General features: G+C 36.2%; 1 protein-coding gene and 1 pseudogene across 2 annotated transcripts in view; one reads left to right on the top strand and one right to left on the bottom strand.

Moving 5' to 3' along the window:
* Positions 1-17,880, top strand: part of ZFYVE9 (zinc finger FYVE-type containing 9) — a 270,755-nt gene extending 252,875 nt beyond the window's left edge. For both annotated transcript variants that reach the window (XM_077149656.1, XM_077149655.1), the window contains 4 exons: positions 1,890-2,052; positions 14,029-14,134; positions 15,970-16,146; positions 17,605-17,880. In XM_077149656.1, coding sequence (XP_077005771.1) covers positions 1,890-2,052; positions 14,029-14,134; positions 15,970-16,146; positions 17,605-17,766 — 608 coding nt within the window. In that variant the 3' untranslated portion in view covers positions 17,767-17,880. The remainder of the gene's footprint in view (positions 1-1,889; positions 2,053-14,028; positions 14,135-15,969; positions 16,147-17,604) is intronic.
* Positions 10,131-10,526, bottom strand: LOC143674238 (mitochondrial import inner membrane translocase subunit TIM14 pseudogene; annotated as a pseudogene).

The following is a 17,880-nucleotide window of genomic DNA, read 5'->3' as shown; positions in this document are numbered from 1 at the left end:
GCTCCAATCGACAGTGTTCTAACAAAGAGGCAGAAGCTACATTGCCCTCATGACCCAGCCTCAAAAGTCTTTCAGCCACTTCCACCATATTATAGTGGTCAAGGTAATCATAAACCTGCTCACACTGAAGCAAGGGGAATTAGATTCTACTTCTTGGTTGGGGTGTGGGAAAGCAGAATTATAAAAAAGCATGTGAAGTAGGAGGTATTATGGCCATTTTTGAAAATTACAGTCTGCCATGTGATGACAAATTGTCATTTCCAGGATTGTTTACTCCAAGGTCCTGTCTAAAAGTAGTCTTTTCTGAGGGCTAAATCCCAATGAGTTTATTAAAATACAGAGATAATCTTATGAATATTTATAAATATTAGCTTTGATTGCCTTCATTGATAGGCTTAATAGAACAGTGAATAAAGAGCAAAGTGCCCTAATATTTTCAACTAAATTTCACAGCTCTGACTGCAAATTCAGAAATATGCTAATAAATTTTTAAGAAAAGAAATCTAATGGTTAAGTAGCCAGTGTATCTAAAGTGTTAATTAATACCTATATAATCAAGTGTTGGCAACAGTTGAGATTTTGTCTTTTACAAGGTGATTTAAAATATCCTTTAAATGTTGTTGAAATGATCAGTTGAACTGACACAGATCCTTACAAATGAAAAGAATTATGTTTAAAGGTTAATATGTGCATGTTGCTGGGCTGAAAATTTCTTAGGTCTCACATTCACCACATATGTCAGTAGAGCAATTGGCTGTCCATTTATGAACTTCTTATTACGGCTTTGTTAGAAATTATTTCAGCTAACACAATTTTGTGTCATTGAAGCAGGATAATTTTGCTCAGCTTATGATACCTTTCACCCGTAATTTTAATGGTTATATTTGACACAGGTAGATTAGCAGCTGAAAAATAGATGCCATCTCTTGGTGTGTTAGTTAGGGTTCTCTAGAGAAACAGAATCAACAGGAAACACTCACAAATATAAAATTTATAAAAGTGTCTCATGTCACTGTGGGAACATGGAGTCCAAAATCCGCAGGGCAGACTTTGAAGCCAACGATTCTGATGGAGGGTCTGGACGAACTCCACAGGAGAGGCTCACTGGCTGAAGCAGGAAGAGAGTCTGTCTCCTCTGAATCCTCCTTAAAAGGCTTCCAGTGATTAGATTGAGCATCACTCATTGCAGAAGACACTCCCCTTGGCTGATTCCAAATGCAGCTGTGGCTGCAGCTGATGTGATCATGATTTAATTCTGTGAAATGTCCTCGTAGCAAAAGACAGGCCAGCACTTGCCCAACCAGACAAACAGGTACTACCACTTGACCAAGTTGACACATGAAGCTGACCCTGTCACTGGCTTTATGGTAGCCCATGTGAAAGAGATTTGGTAGGTTTGTCTCATTTCTAGTCAATAAATGAATTTACTCCCATACCCACTATTGTATTTACTCAATTATTCATTTAATAAACATTCACTCCGTACCAGGCAATCATCGTTAGGTGAGAGAAACACAAATGTGAACAAATAAATGTGGTCAAAGCATGATAAATGCAAGAATGGAAATAGGAACAAAATGCTTAGTGAGTCCAAAATAGGGATGTCGTGTATACATTTTCAGTTTGAGTAGTCTCAAGAGAGACTCTTAGTTGGGTCTGAAGTGAAATCAGCAGGCAAGTGATTTAAGCAGTTTGGTATTTGCTTCTCAGCACTTAGTAAGTAGCAGGTCCAGCTCAAAAACAAAACCTCTTTGTATCTGTTAGCTCCAGACAGCAGAAAGAAATTTTATATTTAATCTTAGAGAGATTTGATAGATACTCTGTTTTATCTGCCCCTTACCCTTGTTTTGTATTGTTTCCATCTATTTTATCTTGGTGCTGGTTCTCAGATGGCGTCATGGTCCAGATCACTGCTGAGAACATGGATTCCTTGAGGCAGGCACTGCGAGAGATGAAGGACTTCACCATCACCTGTGGGAAGGCGGATGCGGAAGATCTCCAGGAGCACATCCACATCCAGTGGGTGGACGACTACAGGAACGTCAACAAGGGGTAAATGCATCCCACCTCCTTACTTGTGGTATTCAGTCACAGACCATGCTGTGGGTTTTGTCTGTGCCTCTACTGATGTTTTATAGCTTTACTAAAAGCCCTGCTTAAGAGAAAGGAGTGCTTTGTATGTATAACATAGAATTTTAATTTTTGTTTTTTAGTTTGGTTTCTGTGCATATTTTTAAAGGGAAGATGAGGAGGGAATGATGAAATGAAACAGTCCCTTTTAGACTTAACAGTTATAAGGATAATAGTAATACCTAAGCTTTTTATGGTTTACAAAACACTTTTATTAATACTGTTTCATTTGACATGATTCTTTTCAGACTGCTATTGTTATTCCCATTTTACAGATGAGTAACAAGCATCAAAAAGCTAAATGATTTGTCAAGTCCAAAATTAGGAGGTGGCAGGGGTAGGACTCAAAACCACCTCCTATCACATCTTCCCAGTATATGACATCTCTGTTTTAAGGCATTAAGTCAAAACCTTGGAATCATCTTTGACACATTTCTTTCTGTCACATTCCACACCTAATCCAACAGTAAGTCCTGTTAGTCCTACTTCAAAATATTTCCAGAGTGATATTTTCACTATCTCTACTTATTCTCACTATACTAGTTCAATCTAGACCATCATTTGGTCTAGATTATTCAGTAGCCTCCTAGTTGGTATCTAATTTTTAGTCTTGCCCTCCTCCCTCGCCTCACCCCAGTCTGTTTCCAATATAGCAGCCAGAGTAATGTGACTTCTGTACTCAAAACCCAACAATGACTTCCCATATCAGGGTAAAAGGCAAAAGTCTTCTATGACATGATCTGTGTGCCCTTCCTCCCACACTATTACCTCTGAAAAGTAACACTGGCTGCCTTGGTTGAACATATCAAGTACACTCCTGCCCCTACTTGCCCTTGCTATTCTCTCAATTTTTACTTTCCTCCTAGATAGCCACAAGAGTCACTTCCTCACTACCTTCAAGTCTTTTCCCAAATATCATTTTCTCAGTAAGGTATCAAACTATCTACACCTTCCCTCCATATCCCCTCCCCCACAATATTTCCTATCTCCCTTCCGTTAATTACACTTTTCAATAGCACTTATAGCTCTGCAACATACTATATATATATTTAAAGTAGTTTTATTGGCACACCATACAATCATTCAACATATACAGTGGCTTTCAGTATGATCACAGAGTTGTGCTTTCATCACCACAGTCAATTTTAGAACATTTTCATTGCTCCAAAAAGAAAAACCGCATATCCCTTATGCCCTCTATTATTGACATTTATATTAGTGTGGTACCTTTATTACAATTGGTGGAATCATATTATAATATTAGCTAACTATAGTTCAAAGTTTGCATTAAGTGTATTTTTTGCATATATCACCCCATTATTTAACACCTTGTAATAGTGACATACATTTGTCCTACTTCATGGAAGAACATTCTTATCTTTGTATTATTAACCACCTTCATTGTCTACAGGAGGGTTCATTATGTTATACAGTCCCATGTTTCATCCTCTATCTTTCCTTCTAGTGACATATATAACCCTATACTTCCCCCTTTTGACCACAATCACAACACAATTCACTGCTGTTAATTACACTCACGATTCTGTGCTATCATCACCTTTATATATTTCTAAATATTTACAGTCAACCTAATTAAAAATTAGCTTGCACAAATTAAACATCAACTCCCCATTCTCTACCCTCATTCTATTTTCTGGTAATCCGTATTCTAGTTATTAACTCCATGAATTTGCTCATTATATTTAGTTCATTTTAGTGAGTGCATACAAAATTTGTCCTTTTGTGTCTGGCTTATTTCACTCAACATAAAGTCCTCATGGTTCATCCATGATTTCATATGCATCAGGACTTCATTTTTTCTTAAAGCTGTATAATATCCCACTGTATGTGTATACCACATTTTGTTATCCATTCATCTGTTGATTGACACTTGGGTTGGTTCCATTTTTTGGCAATTTTGAATAATGCCACTATGAACATTGGTGTGCGAATTCTGTTTGCATCCCTGCTTTCAGTTCTTCTAGGTATATACCTAGTAGTGGGATTGCTGGATCATATACCAGTTTATACTTAGCTTCCTGGGAACCATCAAACCATCTGCCACAGAAGCTGCACCATTCTACATTTCCACAAGCAGTGAATAAGTGTTCCTGTTTCTCCATATCCTCTCCAGCACTTGTACTTTTAGGTTTGTTAATAGTAGCCCTTCTAGTAGGTGTGAAATGAAATCACATTGTGGTTTTGATTGGCATTTCCCTAATAGCCAATGATGAGCATCTTTTCATGTGCTTTTGGGCCATTCTTCCTTACAGAGCTATCTATTCAAGTCTTGCCCATTTTTAATTGAGCTATTTGCCTTTTTATTATTATTAAGGATTTCTTTATGTTTTGGATATTAAATCCTTATTTCAAGTATTTTCTCCCATTTTTTTTTTTGCTGCCTTTTCACCTTTTTGATAAAGTCCTTTGAAGCACAAAGGTTTTCAAATTTGAGGGATCCCATTTATCTATTTTTTCTTTCATTACTTGTGCATTGGGCATAAGGGTCTAAGAAACCACTGCCTACTACAAGATCTTTTTTTTGGCTTTTAAAAGAGGAATTTAATAAGATGCACTTACAGTTCTAAACCTATAAAAATATTGAAACTAAGGCATCCTTGAAAATATACCTTAATTCAAGAAAGGCCAATACGTCTGGAACACTTCTGTCAACTGAGAAGGCACATTGGTCTCTTGCTGGTCCCGTGTTCAATTGCTTTCAGCGTCTGTTCCTGTGGGGTTCCTTGCTTTGCTTCTCCAGGGTTGGCTTTCATGTCTTGGCTTCCCGTGGCTGTCTCCAGGTTCTGGCTTGCTTAACATCTCATGGCAACATCTGCAGACTCCAAGCATCTCCAAACCTCTATGTCTCTGTTCTCCAGTTGTCCGCATCTGTGTCAGCTCTCTCTCTTTCTCTATTGGCTCTGTCATTTCTAACTCTCTCCAAATCGTTTCCTATTTTAAAGGACTCCAGTAAACTAATCAAGACCCACCTGGAATGGGTGGAGTCTCAGTTCCATCTAATCAAAGGTCACACAAACAATTGGGCATGTCACATCTCCCTGGATATAATCTAATCAAAAGTTTCTGCCCTACAATTGAATTAGGATTAAAAGAAACAGCTGCCCCCAGAAGATTGGGTCAGGATTAATACATGGCTTTTCTGGGATACATAATAGACCCAAACAAGCACAGCTCCCTTCTTTTATTCAAAATACAATCTTTTATTAACATTTTAATTTTGTTCCAACAGTAAACTTAGGTTTAATTTTTAAAAAAGCCCTAAATGTTTATATGCTAATATGGCTCATGATATTGACTTTTAATAATTTTTACATAATACTTCTTTGAGGAATTTTTAATGAAACCGTGTTCAAGAATAATTTATGTGTAATTCAGTGTTCAGTTGTCATTAGTTATATTTTATCTTTGATAAAATTATAGTTAACTATAAATATGCCAAAATAAAAATGCAGTGGTTGAAACATCAAAAGAAAATAACCTTGGCTATCAGTTGCTTTAAATGTAGCAGGTACAACCCAATTAAATTGCTTGGATTTCTAAATATGAGTTTTTGAACCTATATTAATGTTTTTTCCAAAGCTTTGTGCTTCAGACCTAGATCAACTAGAAATTTCTAGAAAGAAATATTGGAACTCTCTGTCTATATCTTTTTACAGCACCTATCTTAATGAAAGACTCATTCAGAAGGTAAATAGTAAATATAACCATGAGGAAAAAATGATTCTGATTCCCCAAGTCATATATAAACACTGTTATCAAGAAAGGTAGGGAGCTAGGACACCAGGTTCTGTCCCCTCAGAAGGAAACGGAAATGGATACATAACAGAAAACAGCAAGAATTTATCACTCTCAAGAAGGCTACTCTGAAAGTCAGAAAAGAATAGAAAAATATGTATCTTTTCAAAAGGAATATTCCAAGACTTATAAAAAATGCCCACTTACATCTCCAAGGAGAAAAATAAGATGGATATCCAATCAAGGCCTTGGATAATTTAGTTTTCCCGCACAGTAGTATTTCCACTTCTTGGTAATATATCAATATATTCCTATTAATTATCTACGTTTCTATGCAGACACCCAAATCCTTGGAGGTCATTTTAAGTGCAAATATTAAGCATATAAAAATACAAATTTAAAATATTTGGTATTAAACAACGTGTCTCTTGAAATTGAAATACCTATAAGCTATAGCTGAATGAATCTTTTTTTTAATTAATTTTTTATTTTTAAAAAAAATACCAAAAAAACACCAAACACAAACACAAATATTTGTAACTTTTGATCATTCCATTCTACATATATAATCAGTAATTCACAATATCATCACATAGTTACATATTAATCATCATGATCATTTCTTGGAACATTTGCATCTATTCAGAAAAAGAAATAAAAAGAAAACAGAAAAAAATTCATACATACTATACCCCCCACCCCTCCCCCTCACTGATCACCAGCATTTCACTCTAAATTTATTTTAACATTTGTTCCCCCTATTATTCATCTTTATTCCATATGTTTTACTCATCTGTTGATAAAGTAGATAAAAGGAGCATCAGACACAAGGTTTTCACAATCACACAGTCACATTGCTACCACAAGGTCTTGAAGATGTTTCCCTACATTTTCTTTTAGGAGTTTTACAGTTTGGGTTCTTATATTTAAGACTTTGAGCCTTTTCGAGTTAATTTTTGTGTAAGGTGTGAGATAGAGGTCCTCTTTCATTCTTTTGGATATGGATATCCAGTTCTCTGAGTACCATTTTGTGAAGAGACAGTTCTGTCCCAGTTGAGAGGACTTGGCAGCCTTGTCAAAATTCATTGACCTGGGGGTGCAAGGATAGTTCACTGGTAGAATTCTCACTTGCCATGTGGGAGACCTGGCTTCAATTCCCAGCCCATGCATTTCCCCAACAAAGAAACCAACAAAAACAAACAAACAAAAAATTCAACAAATGATGCTGCAATAATGGGATACTCACATGGAAAAAGAATGAAATGTGACCCTGCCATACAGCATACCAAAAAAAAAAAAAAAGAAAAAAAAGATTAGTTGACCATAAATGTGCAGGTCTATTTCTGAACTTTCAGTTTTGTTCTATGGATCAATATGCCTATCTTTATGCCTGTACCATACTGTTTTGACTGCTGTAGCTTTCTAATATGTTTTGAAGTCAAGAAATACGAGTCCTCCAACTTTGTTTTCCTTTTTTCAAGATGTTTTTGGCTGTCCAAGGTCCTTTACCCTTCTGAATAAATCTGATAATTGGCTTTTCCATTTTTCTCAAAGTAGGCCATTGGAATTTTGATTGGGACTGTGTTGATTCTGTAAATCAATTTGGGTAGAATTGAAATCTTAATGACATTTAGCCTTCCAATCCCATTTACTTGGGTATTCTGAATTCAGGTCCTTTAAATCCTTGGTTACATTTATTCCTAGATATTTAATTCTTTTAGATGCTATTATAAATGGATTTTTTTCTCTTGATTTTCTCCCCTCAATGCTCATTACTAGTGTATAGAAACTGCTGATTTTTGTATGTTGATCTTGTATCCCGCCACTTTGCTGAACTCATTTATTAGTTTTAGTAGCTTTGTTGTAGATTACTTGGTACTTTCTAAATATAGGATTATGTCATCTGCAAGTAATGAAAGATTTACTTCTTTCTTTTCAATTTGAATGCCTTTTATTTCTTTTTCTTGTCTAATTGCTCTGGCTAGAACTTCCAGTATAATGTTGAACAACAGTGGTGATGGGGCATCCTTGTCTTGTTCTCAATCTTAGAGGGAAAGCTTTTAGACTTTCATTGAGTACAATATTAGTTGTGGATTTTTCATATATGCCTTCATCATGTTGAGGAATTTTTCTTCTATTTCTATTTTTTTTCAAGAAAGGGTGCTGAATTTTGTCATATGTCTTTTCTGCATCATTTGATATACTCATTTGATTTTTCCCTTTCAATTTATTAAGGTTGTATGTTATATTAATTGATTTTCTTGTGTTGAACCACCCTTTCTACCTGGAAGAAAATCCGTTTGATCATGGTGTGTAATACTTTTCACATGTTGTTGGATGCAATTTGCAAGCATTTTGATGAGGACTTTTGCATTTTTATTCTTTAGAGAGATTGGTCTATAGTTTTCTTTTCTGTTAGTACTTGGCTTCAGTATTTGGGTGATGTTGGCTTCCTAGAATGAGTTAAGTAGTGTTCCCGATTCAGTTTTTTTGAAGAGTTTGAGTATGATTGGTATTAATTTTTCTTGGAATAATTGGTAGAATTCACCTATGAAATCTTCTGGTCCTGGACTTTTCTTTGTTGATACGTATTTTTTTTAACATGGGCAGGCACTGGGAGTCAAACCCAGGTCTCCGGCATGGCAGGAGAGAACTCTGCCACTAAGGCACCATTACCCACCCTGTTGATATGTTTTTGATGACTGATTCAGTTTCTTTACTTGTAGTTGGCTGTTGAAGTCTTCTATTTCTTCTAGAGTCAATGAAGATTGTTCATGTATTTCTAGGAAAGTGTCCATTTCATCTAAGTTGTCAACTAATTTGTTGCTGTACAGTTCATAGTATCCTCTTATGATCTTTTTTATTCCTGTGGGGTCAGTAGTAATGCCCCTCCCCCATTTTTGTTTTTTTATGTGCATTTTCTGTCTTCTTTATCAATCTAGGTAAGAGTTTGTCAATTTTATTGATCTCTAAAAACCAACATTTGGTTTTATTGTTTTTTTCTTATTGTTAACTTCATTTATTTCAGCTCTAATCTTTGTTATTTCTTTGTTCTTGTTTGCTTTGGGTTTAGTTTGCTGTTCTTTTTCTAGTTTCTCCTGACGTGCAGTTAGATCTTTGATTTTAGCTGCTTCTTCCTTTTTAATGTAGGTGTTTAGGACTATAAATTTCTCTCTGAGCACTGCCTTCACTGTATCTCATAAGTTTTCATATGTTGTGGCCTAGTTTTCATTCATCTCGAGATATCTACTGATATTTACAGTTCCTTCTTTGATCTACTTTCTATTTAATAGTATGTTGTTTAACGTTCATATATTTATGAGTTTTTCAGTTCTCCACCTATTATTGATTTCCAGCTTCATTCTTTATGATCAGAGACAGTGCTTCATATAATTTCAGTCTTTTAAAATTTATTGAGACCTATTTTGTGACGCAACATGTGGTCCGTGTTTGAGAATGACCCATGAACACTTGAGAAGAATGTATATCCAGTTGTTTTGAGGTGCATTCTTTTGTATATGTCTGTCAGGTCTAGTTTATTTATTCAAGTTCTCTGTTTCCTTATTGATCTTTTGTCTAGGTGTTCTATTGATGAATGAGAGTGGTATATGAAGTCACCAAGTATTATTGTAGAGGCATCAGTTTTGCCAGTGTGTGCCTTATCTATTTTGTGACAGTCTAGTTAGGTTTATGTTTGTTTATTTCTTCTCGGTGAATTACCCCTTTTTTTAATACATAATGTCCTTCTTTATCTCTTTTAACAGTTTTGCATTTAAAATCTATTTTGTCTGTTACGAGTATGGCTCCCCCAGCTCTTTTTTAGGGTACTATTTGTATGGAATATCTTTTTCCAACCTTTTACTTCGAACCTGTTTTTGTCCTTGGGTCTAGGGTGAGTCTCTTGTAAACAGCATATAGATTGGTCATATTTTTTAATCCATTCTGCTAACTTTTTCTTTTGATTGGGGTATTTAATCCATTATTAGTCAATGTTATTTCTGTAAAGGCTGTACTTCAAATTTTATCCTTTTGCTTTGTTTATGTCATATCTTGTTTTTGTCTCTCTTTTTACCTTTTAGTTACCCTTACTAATTATCTTCATTTCTACACTCCCTTCCAAGCATCTCTTTCCTTTGTTTTTCATTTCAGCCTACAGAACTCCGTTTAGTATTTTGTAGGGCAGTTTCTTGTTAATGAACTTTCTCAGCTTCTGTTTATCTATGAATATTTAAAATTCTCCCTCATTGTTTTTTCTTAAAATTACAGCTTTGAGGCATTTCATTATAAGAAATTGGTAATCATATATATAAACTAACATGAACTTAATCTTTAGCTTTATTGATGTTGGCTGCTAAATATGGAGATCCTCCTTTGGGTGATTTAAGAGCATAATTTGTCAATGAGCATCTCTTATTTTTCCTTTTTTGGCAGTTGGGTATACACCTAGTATTAATGCTGCTTGCCATTTTGTCATTTTGGGCTCAAACCTACCACCACTGAAGGTGGATTTGGAAGATTTTGAAAAACTTGTTTAACTTGAGGCTCTATATGCCTCATGGCTTGCAAAACATAATGGCCTACAAATCCTACAGCTGCAATGGTCACTGCAGTGGTCCGATTGCTACCACTTTACTGGCCATGGCTTCGGCTCAGCACTGCAGTCACTAGCCCCCATGCCTGTACCAGAAAGTGATGTATACATTTCTAACAGCTACAAACTGCCCTCTCCCTCATAAAACCTTCTTTAAAAAGATATATTTTTATTGACAGATCTTCACACACATACATACAGTCCATACATGGTGTACAATCAGTGGCTCACATATCATCACATGGTTTTATATTGATCACATGATCATTTTTAGAACATTTGCATCACCCCAGAAAAACAAAAAGAAAAAAGGAAACCTAAATTCTTCAATGCCCCAATTCCCCTCTATTATTGACCCATAGTATTGATGTGGTACATTTGTTACTATTCATGAAAGAATATTAAGATATTACTGTTAACTGTGGTTCATAATTTCCAGTAGGTACATTTTTCCTGTAACCCTTCCATTATTATCGCCTTGTAATAGTGTCGTTCATTTGTTCTACTTCATGAAATAACTTTTTAAATTTGTACAGTTACTCAAAGACATGGTCACCTAAGATTCACTTTGTTACACATTCCCATGTTTTAACCTCCAACTTTCCTTCTTCACCAGATCATTTTAATGTGTCAACAGGTTTGAGAATCATGGTATATTACATGATCTCTTAAAGCTTCATTTAAATTTGACATGAATTTTTTAGCAGTTATAGGCTACAGATCTTTACAGCTTTATTATCTTTGAATAAAAGGTTTTCTTATGTATGGATTAAAAATAAATAAATAATAGGGGTAACAAATGTTAAAGTAAATTTAGTTTGAAATGCTAATGATCAATGAAAGGGAGGGGTAAGGGGTAAGGTATGTATAAATTTTTTTGTCTTTTCTTTTTATTTCTTTTTCTGAATTGATGCAGATGTTCTAAGAAATGATCATGATGATGAATATGCAACCATGTGATAAAAAAAGAATGTTCATATTGTATGTTGATTGGTTTTATTAATAAAAATTTAAAAAAAAGGTTTTCTTAACTGTGGTCCCAAACCAGCATTTGGGGTTTTTTTTTCTATTTTTTATTTTGTTTTATTTTATTTTGGGGTGGAATCTTTTTTATTATTTCCTTGGAAACATGACCCACCCAATTGTGGGTGGTAACTTTTTTTTTTAATTAAAAAAAATTAACAACAAATGAACTAAAACATTAACATGTGATCATTTCATTCTACATATATAATCAGTAATTCACAATATCATCACATAGTTGCACATTCATCATCATGATCATTTCTTGAAACATTTGCATCTATTCAGAAAAAGAAATAAAACGAAAACAGAAAAAAAAGATTATACATACCATACCCCTTAACCCTCGCTTTCATTGATCACTAGCATTTCAAACTAAATTTATTTTAGCATTTGTTCCCCCTATTATTTATTTTTATTCCATATGTTCTACTTGTCTGTTGACAAGGTAGATAAAAGGAGCATCAGACACAAGGTTTTCACAATCACACAGTCACATTGTGAAAGCTATATCATTATATTTTATTTTATTTTTAAATAGTTTTATTGAGATGTCTTCATGCACCTTATAGTCCATCCAAAGTATACAATCACTGGCTCACAGTATCATCACATAGTTTTGTATCCATCACCATGATCATTTCATCACTCCAGAAAAATAAATAAGAATATGCATCCCATACCCCTTACCACTTCCTCTCTTTGACCATTAGTATTGCAATCTACCCCCTCCTTTTTTTTTTTTACCCCTTATCCCCCTGCTATTTATTTACTTATTATCCTTAATTTTTTACTCACCTGTCCATACCCTGGATAAAGGGAGCCATTCAGCCACAAGGTTTTCACAATCACACAGTCACATTGTAAAAGCTATATAGTTATACATTCATCTTCAAGAATCAAGGCTACTGGAGCCATGTTTCTTGAAGATGATTGTATAATGATATAGCTTTCACAATGTGACTGTGTGATTGTGAAAACCTTGTGTCTGATGCTCCTTTTATCTAATCAACAGACGTATAAAACATATGGAATAATAGGGGGAAGAAATGTTAAAATAAATTTAAAGTGAAATGCTGGTGATCAGTGAGGAGGAAGGGAGGGGGTATGGTATGAAAAAAAGAAAGAATCAAGGCTACTGGAATTCAGTTCAGCAGTTTCAGGTATTTCCCTCTAGCCACTCTAGTACACCATAAACTAAAAAGGGATATCCATATAATGCATAAGAATAACCTCCAGGATAACCTCTCGAATCTGTTTGAAATCTCTCAGCTACTGAGACTTTACTTTGTCTCATTTCTCTCTTCCCCGTTTTGGTCAAGAAGGCCTTCTCAATCCCATTATACCAGGTCCAGTTTAGCCTGGGATTTCTGTCCCATGTTTTGGGGAGATTTACACCCCTGGTAGTCATATCCCACGTAGGGGTAGGGCCGTGAGTTCACCTGCTGAGTTGGCTTAGCAAGAGAGGCCATACCTCAGCAACAAAAGAAGTTCTCTGGGGGTGACTCGTAGCCATAATTATAAGTAGGCTTAGCTTCTCCTTTGAAAGAATAAGTTTCATAGGGGCAAGCCCCACGATCAAGGGCTCTGCCTATGAATTGGTTGTCCCACCTGCTTGCAAGAATATCAGGAATTCTCCAGATGGGAAAGTTTTTAAAAAATATATACTTATTGAGAAATATCCATACACATACAGTCCAACCATGTTATACGATCAGTGGCTCACAATATTATCGTAATTTTATGTTCTTCCCCACGATCATTTTTCGGACATTTACATCACTCCCGAAAAAGAAATAAAAAGAAAAGAACTCATACATCCCATATCCTTTACACTTCCCTCTCATTGATCCACAATATTTCAATCTACCCAGTTTTTACCCTTTATCTCCCCATATTGTTTATTTTTATCCTTTTTGGTTTTTTTTTTTTTAACTCACCTGATGGGGAAGTTTAATATTTCCTCCTTTTTCCCCAGTCCCTCAAGGGGACCTTGCAAATACTTTTTTATTCTCTGCCCAGATTACTCTGTAATATACTGGAACATCACACTAACCTGTACAAACCAACAAGGTATCACTCACTCCCTATTCAAGATTCCATATAATTATGGTACTTCAATAAACTGACCATATGAGTTAAATTAGATAATATGGCACCAAAAATATAAATTTTGCACCAAATAAACATCTCTTCCTTTGGTCTCACACAGGAGTTGGTTTTAAAATACAGACCATATCATCCTTTACCATGTATTCTGATTTACCTTTGTCCTTTCCCGATCAATTTCTTTCATCTCTCTAGTTGAAATCTTTCTATTTTGAAATCTAGTCAATAAAATCCAAATTTTTTTCAATTTGTTTAACAGTTCAGTGGCTCCTTCTTGCTGTGATATGTTGTACAGATGCAGTTAACAAGACATCTAATATAGTTAGTTATACCTGGAATTTGCAGCAACATTTAAAAAGGAAAATGATCCCTCTGACTTCAAGACCTGCTTCTATCTCTTTCTTTTGTCTCTATTTTAGTGTCATAAGCCCTATAGATGGGAAGTCCATGGAGTCTATAACAAGTGTGAAGATATTCCATGGATCAGAGTATAAAGCAAATGGAAAAGTCATCAGATGGACAGAGGTAAAGAAATGAAATTTGGTGTCTGTTTTAGTTTCCCGTCTCCTAAAATTCCATACAAAGGGTTGACTTAACAGGAGTTTATTGGCTCATGGTTTCTAGAGGCTAAAAGACTTCCTTCTTCACTGGGTCAGTATTTTCTTGCTGGTCAACAATCTTTGGCGTTTTTTGGTTTCTCTGTCACTTGTTAATGCACGTGGTGGGTTGTTCTCCTTTCTCCTCTGGGTTCTATTGAATTCTAGTTTGTTTGCTCCCTCTGGATTCTTCTTTCATGCCTAATTCCTTTTATTTGTAAGGACTACAGGAATATTGGATTAAGACCCATGTTTTTTCATTCAGTTTGGGCTCACTTTAACTGGTAACATCTTCAAAAACTCTGTTTACAAATGGGGTCACACCCACAGGACCAAGAGTTGATACCTAAGCATGCTTTTTGCAAGGAGCATGGTTCATCCCCAACAGCATCCTTGACACATTTTGGGGATGAGTCTGAGAGCCACATCTTGGTCAGATTCTGGAAGATAAAAATAAATCTGCTCAACTCCCTCTCATCTACTTCAGCTCACAAGGAGGATATGCCACCAAGTGCAGCCTGCAGCAGTCTGATATATCCTCCTTTCTGTGAACTAGCTTTTAGAGATTTGTTTGAATTGGAATAAAAAGGATAGATCCTTGAATGATATAATGCTGCCTTTGTGGTATTTTTTCAGAAAGTCTGGTCAGTTTTGCTGCAGTTAGGATCTATATTGGGTACCTGCCATACAGCTGGAATTATATAACACAGTCTATTTTTAAAAATCACAAAATCTTATTTTGCCAATTAGAAAATTAAAGCTCGGAGACTAAGTAACTTGTCCAGAATTACAAGGTGAGTAAGCAACAACAGGGTCCTCATTCAACCCCAAATCTGGTCAGCTCCTAAACTGTTTTCCAATATATTAGGTTATGCCTTAACTTGAAAGCCATTTACTGCAGAGAATGGGAAGCTGCATTAAAGGCTAACTTGGGAGTGAGATGAACAGGGCAGGGACCTGTTTGTGTACATATTATACAGATATCAGAAAATTTTTCTCTAAGATTGGCTCATAGCATGAAGTCATATTTTCACAGGAAGATCCTAATCTCTCACTTTCTTTAGAGCATCATTTATCCTCATCTTTAAAATAAAGGATTGAATTATAAGATCTCTAGGATTCCTTTCAGCTTTATAAGTTTATATATTTTAGTTCCTTCTAGTTTTTCATTTTACAGACTGGAAAGTTAGTCCAAGAGGGGTTAAATGAATCATCCGTGTTCACACAGCTGCTCACTGACAGCACAAAGGCTAGAATCTGAAGGTCCAGTTCTCGAGCTGTTGTTCCAATGGCTCCTCCTTCATGGTCGACTCAGTTCATATGTGACTGAGTGATTTTAGCTGCATCTTTTGTAATATTTTTGCTTTGACTTGTTTTTAGGAGTAAGCTGGAACATGTAAAATTCTTTATATCTTACAAAGTAGTTTGACCTCCATTCTCTCATTTTTGATTCCCAGTAACCTAGAAAGGTAGTCAAGCTACACATCCCATTTTGCAATGAGAAAACAAGCTTAGAGTAGGCTGCATGATTTTGTGACTGCCTACTACTGTTTACTAGCAAATTAGAGGCCAGAGCACAGGTCTCCTGTCTCCCACTCATTTTCATCATTTCCTTAGCCCAAAGACTTTAGGGTGTTCTTTTCCCATCAGGTCTTATTGCATTTTGGGGGGAATCAGGGTGCTTATACACCTGAGCTAATCTACCTGTTTCTTCCAAAATCTCCTGGGTGCAAGGTTAAAATATTCTTTTTGTTTGGGGGACAGGTGTTTTTTCTAGAAAATGATGACCAGCATAATTGCCTAAGTGATCCTGCAGATCATAGTAGATTGACAGAGCATGTTGCCAAGGCTTTTTGCCTTGCTCTCTGCCCCCACCTGAAGCTCCTGAAGGAAGATGGAATGACTAAATTGGGACTGCGTGTGACACTCGATTCAGATCAGGTAAGAAGGTCTTCAGCAGTTTTGGAAGCTGGCCTTAGACAATGTCTACATTTCTGATATATGAATTTTCTCATTGAGTCAACCTAGAGAAAATACTTCTCCTGCCCTTCTGGCCTGACCAGATGATATAATCTGACCTTTCCTCTGTTAGTAACATACATAGATGCTTTGTTTGGTCAGACTCTTTGATCCGTTTGAACCTTCGCTAGTGCATCTGAATGTCTTCCAAGGAGTTGGTCTTCTTAGTGTGGGGTATTGAGGGGAAATGTGTGTGAGGACTTGCCACCCTGCTGAATGGCATTTCTACTAGCCTTTGTGACTCGTCAGTCACACCTATCAGGAATCATTCTGCGTTCCCTTAGAAGGCAGGTCTGACTGAAGCAGACTGTTTACTATGCAGCTGCCCACTCCTAAGTAAGGTCTTTCTTACTGTCAGTATGTTCATGCTAATTAATGAATAGGACTTTCCCCATTAATATTTGACACCTTGGGTTTCCTACTGCCAGGCTTCCCTTCCTGTCTTTCTTGACAGTTTTGTTTGTTCTTGGTAATCCAGTCATAGCTTCTCCCACCTCTAGTTCCTTGTCCGAGTGTCTCTCTCCTGTGGCATAGCATGCTAATCTCTGTATATTTCTTTTGGATTTTGGATGCCAGTGGTCCTGCTTTGATGCTAATTGCTAGACTCTTCTTTTCCCTTAATCCTTTAGCTTTAAGTCATTTAGAAAATGGGTGTGGACTTTCAGCTCCATCACTTCTACTACCAGAGTACCCTGTCCACATACAGGGAGAAACTGGTCCCTAGCACAGAGTCATTATCAGGAAAAATGGTGTGAAAGGCTATGTGTCTAGCTCATTTATTTATTTATTTATTTTGCCAATGCTGTACTACATATATCAAAGCAATACAAATGAAATATCATGTCCTTTCTTGAATGGTACTGATAATCAGTAGGGATAGAGAATTAACCTTACATAAACAATTAAAGAATGAGCAGTTTTCTAGTAAATGAGAGAGAGCCTTTTGTGTGTAGGGGACTGTTTTATGCATCTTTGGATCCCTGTGTTTATAATTCTCAGATAATAGTGCGTGGATGAAGGGAAAGATGGAAAAACAAATATTCCCTTCGTGCTATGTCAGGAATGTACTTAGCATATTCCTTATTTTAATTTTTACAACCAAAGGTTCAGGTATTATTTCTGATGCTCCACCTTCTGGAAACTTAGTAATAGGTCAAGTGACTTGCCCAAGGTCTCACAGCTACCAAAATGCAGGGTTAGGATGAATAAATGACAGGATTATAAATGACAATTCAGGAAAGAGAGAGAGAAAATCTCTATGTTCACTGCCATATGTTTAACCCATGGCCAAGAACCTCTTCCTGGTCAGCTCCATGGCCCTCAGCCCTCAGTAGAGATAATCTCTGCCCAGTAACCTGTCCTCTCCTCTCTGTGCTGTAGGTTGGCTATCAAGCAGGGAGCAATGGACAGCCCCTTCCCTCGCAGTACATGAATGATCTGGACAGCGCTCTGGTGCCGGTGATCCATGGAGGGGCTTGCCAGCTCAGTGAGGGCCCCGTCGTCATGGAACTCATCTTTTATATTCTTGAAAACATTACATAGAAAGGACTTCATTTTTTTCTCCTCAGACCTGTTGCAACAGCAGTCATACCCAAATCATTTGCACTTTAAAACTGGAAGATTAAGCTTTTGTTAACACTATTAATGGGGTGGGGT

The sequence above is a fragment of the Tamandua tetradactyla genome, chromosome 2 (assembly GCF_023851605.1).
Source record: "Tamandua tetradactyla isolate mTamTet1 chromosome 2, mTamTet1.pri, whole genome shotgun sequence".
Taxonomy (NCBI): Eukaryota; Metazoa; Chordata; class Mammalia; order Pilosa; family Myrmecophagidae; genus Tamandua; species Tamandua tetradactyla.
Note: the sequence above shows the minus strand (reverse complement) of the source record. Positions and strands in the feature narration are given on the sequence as shown.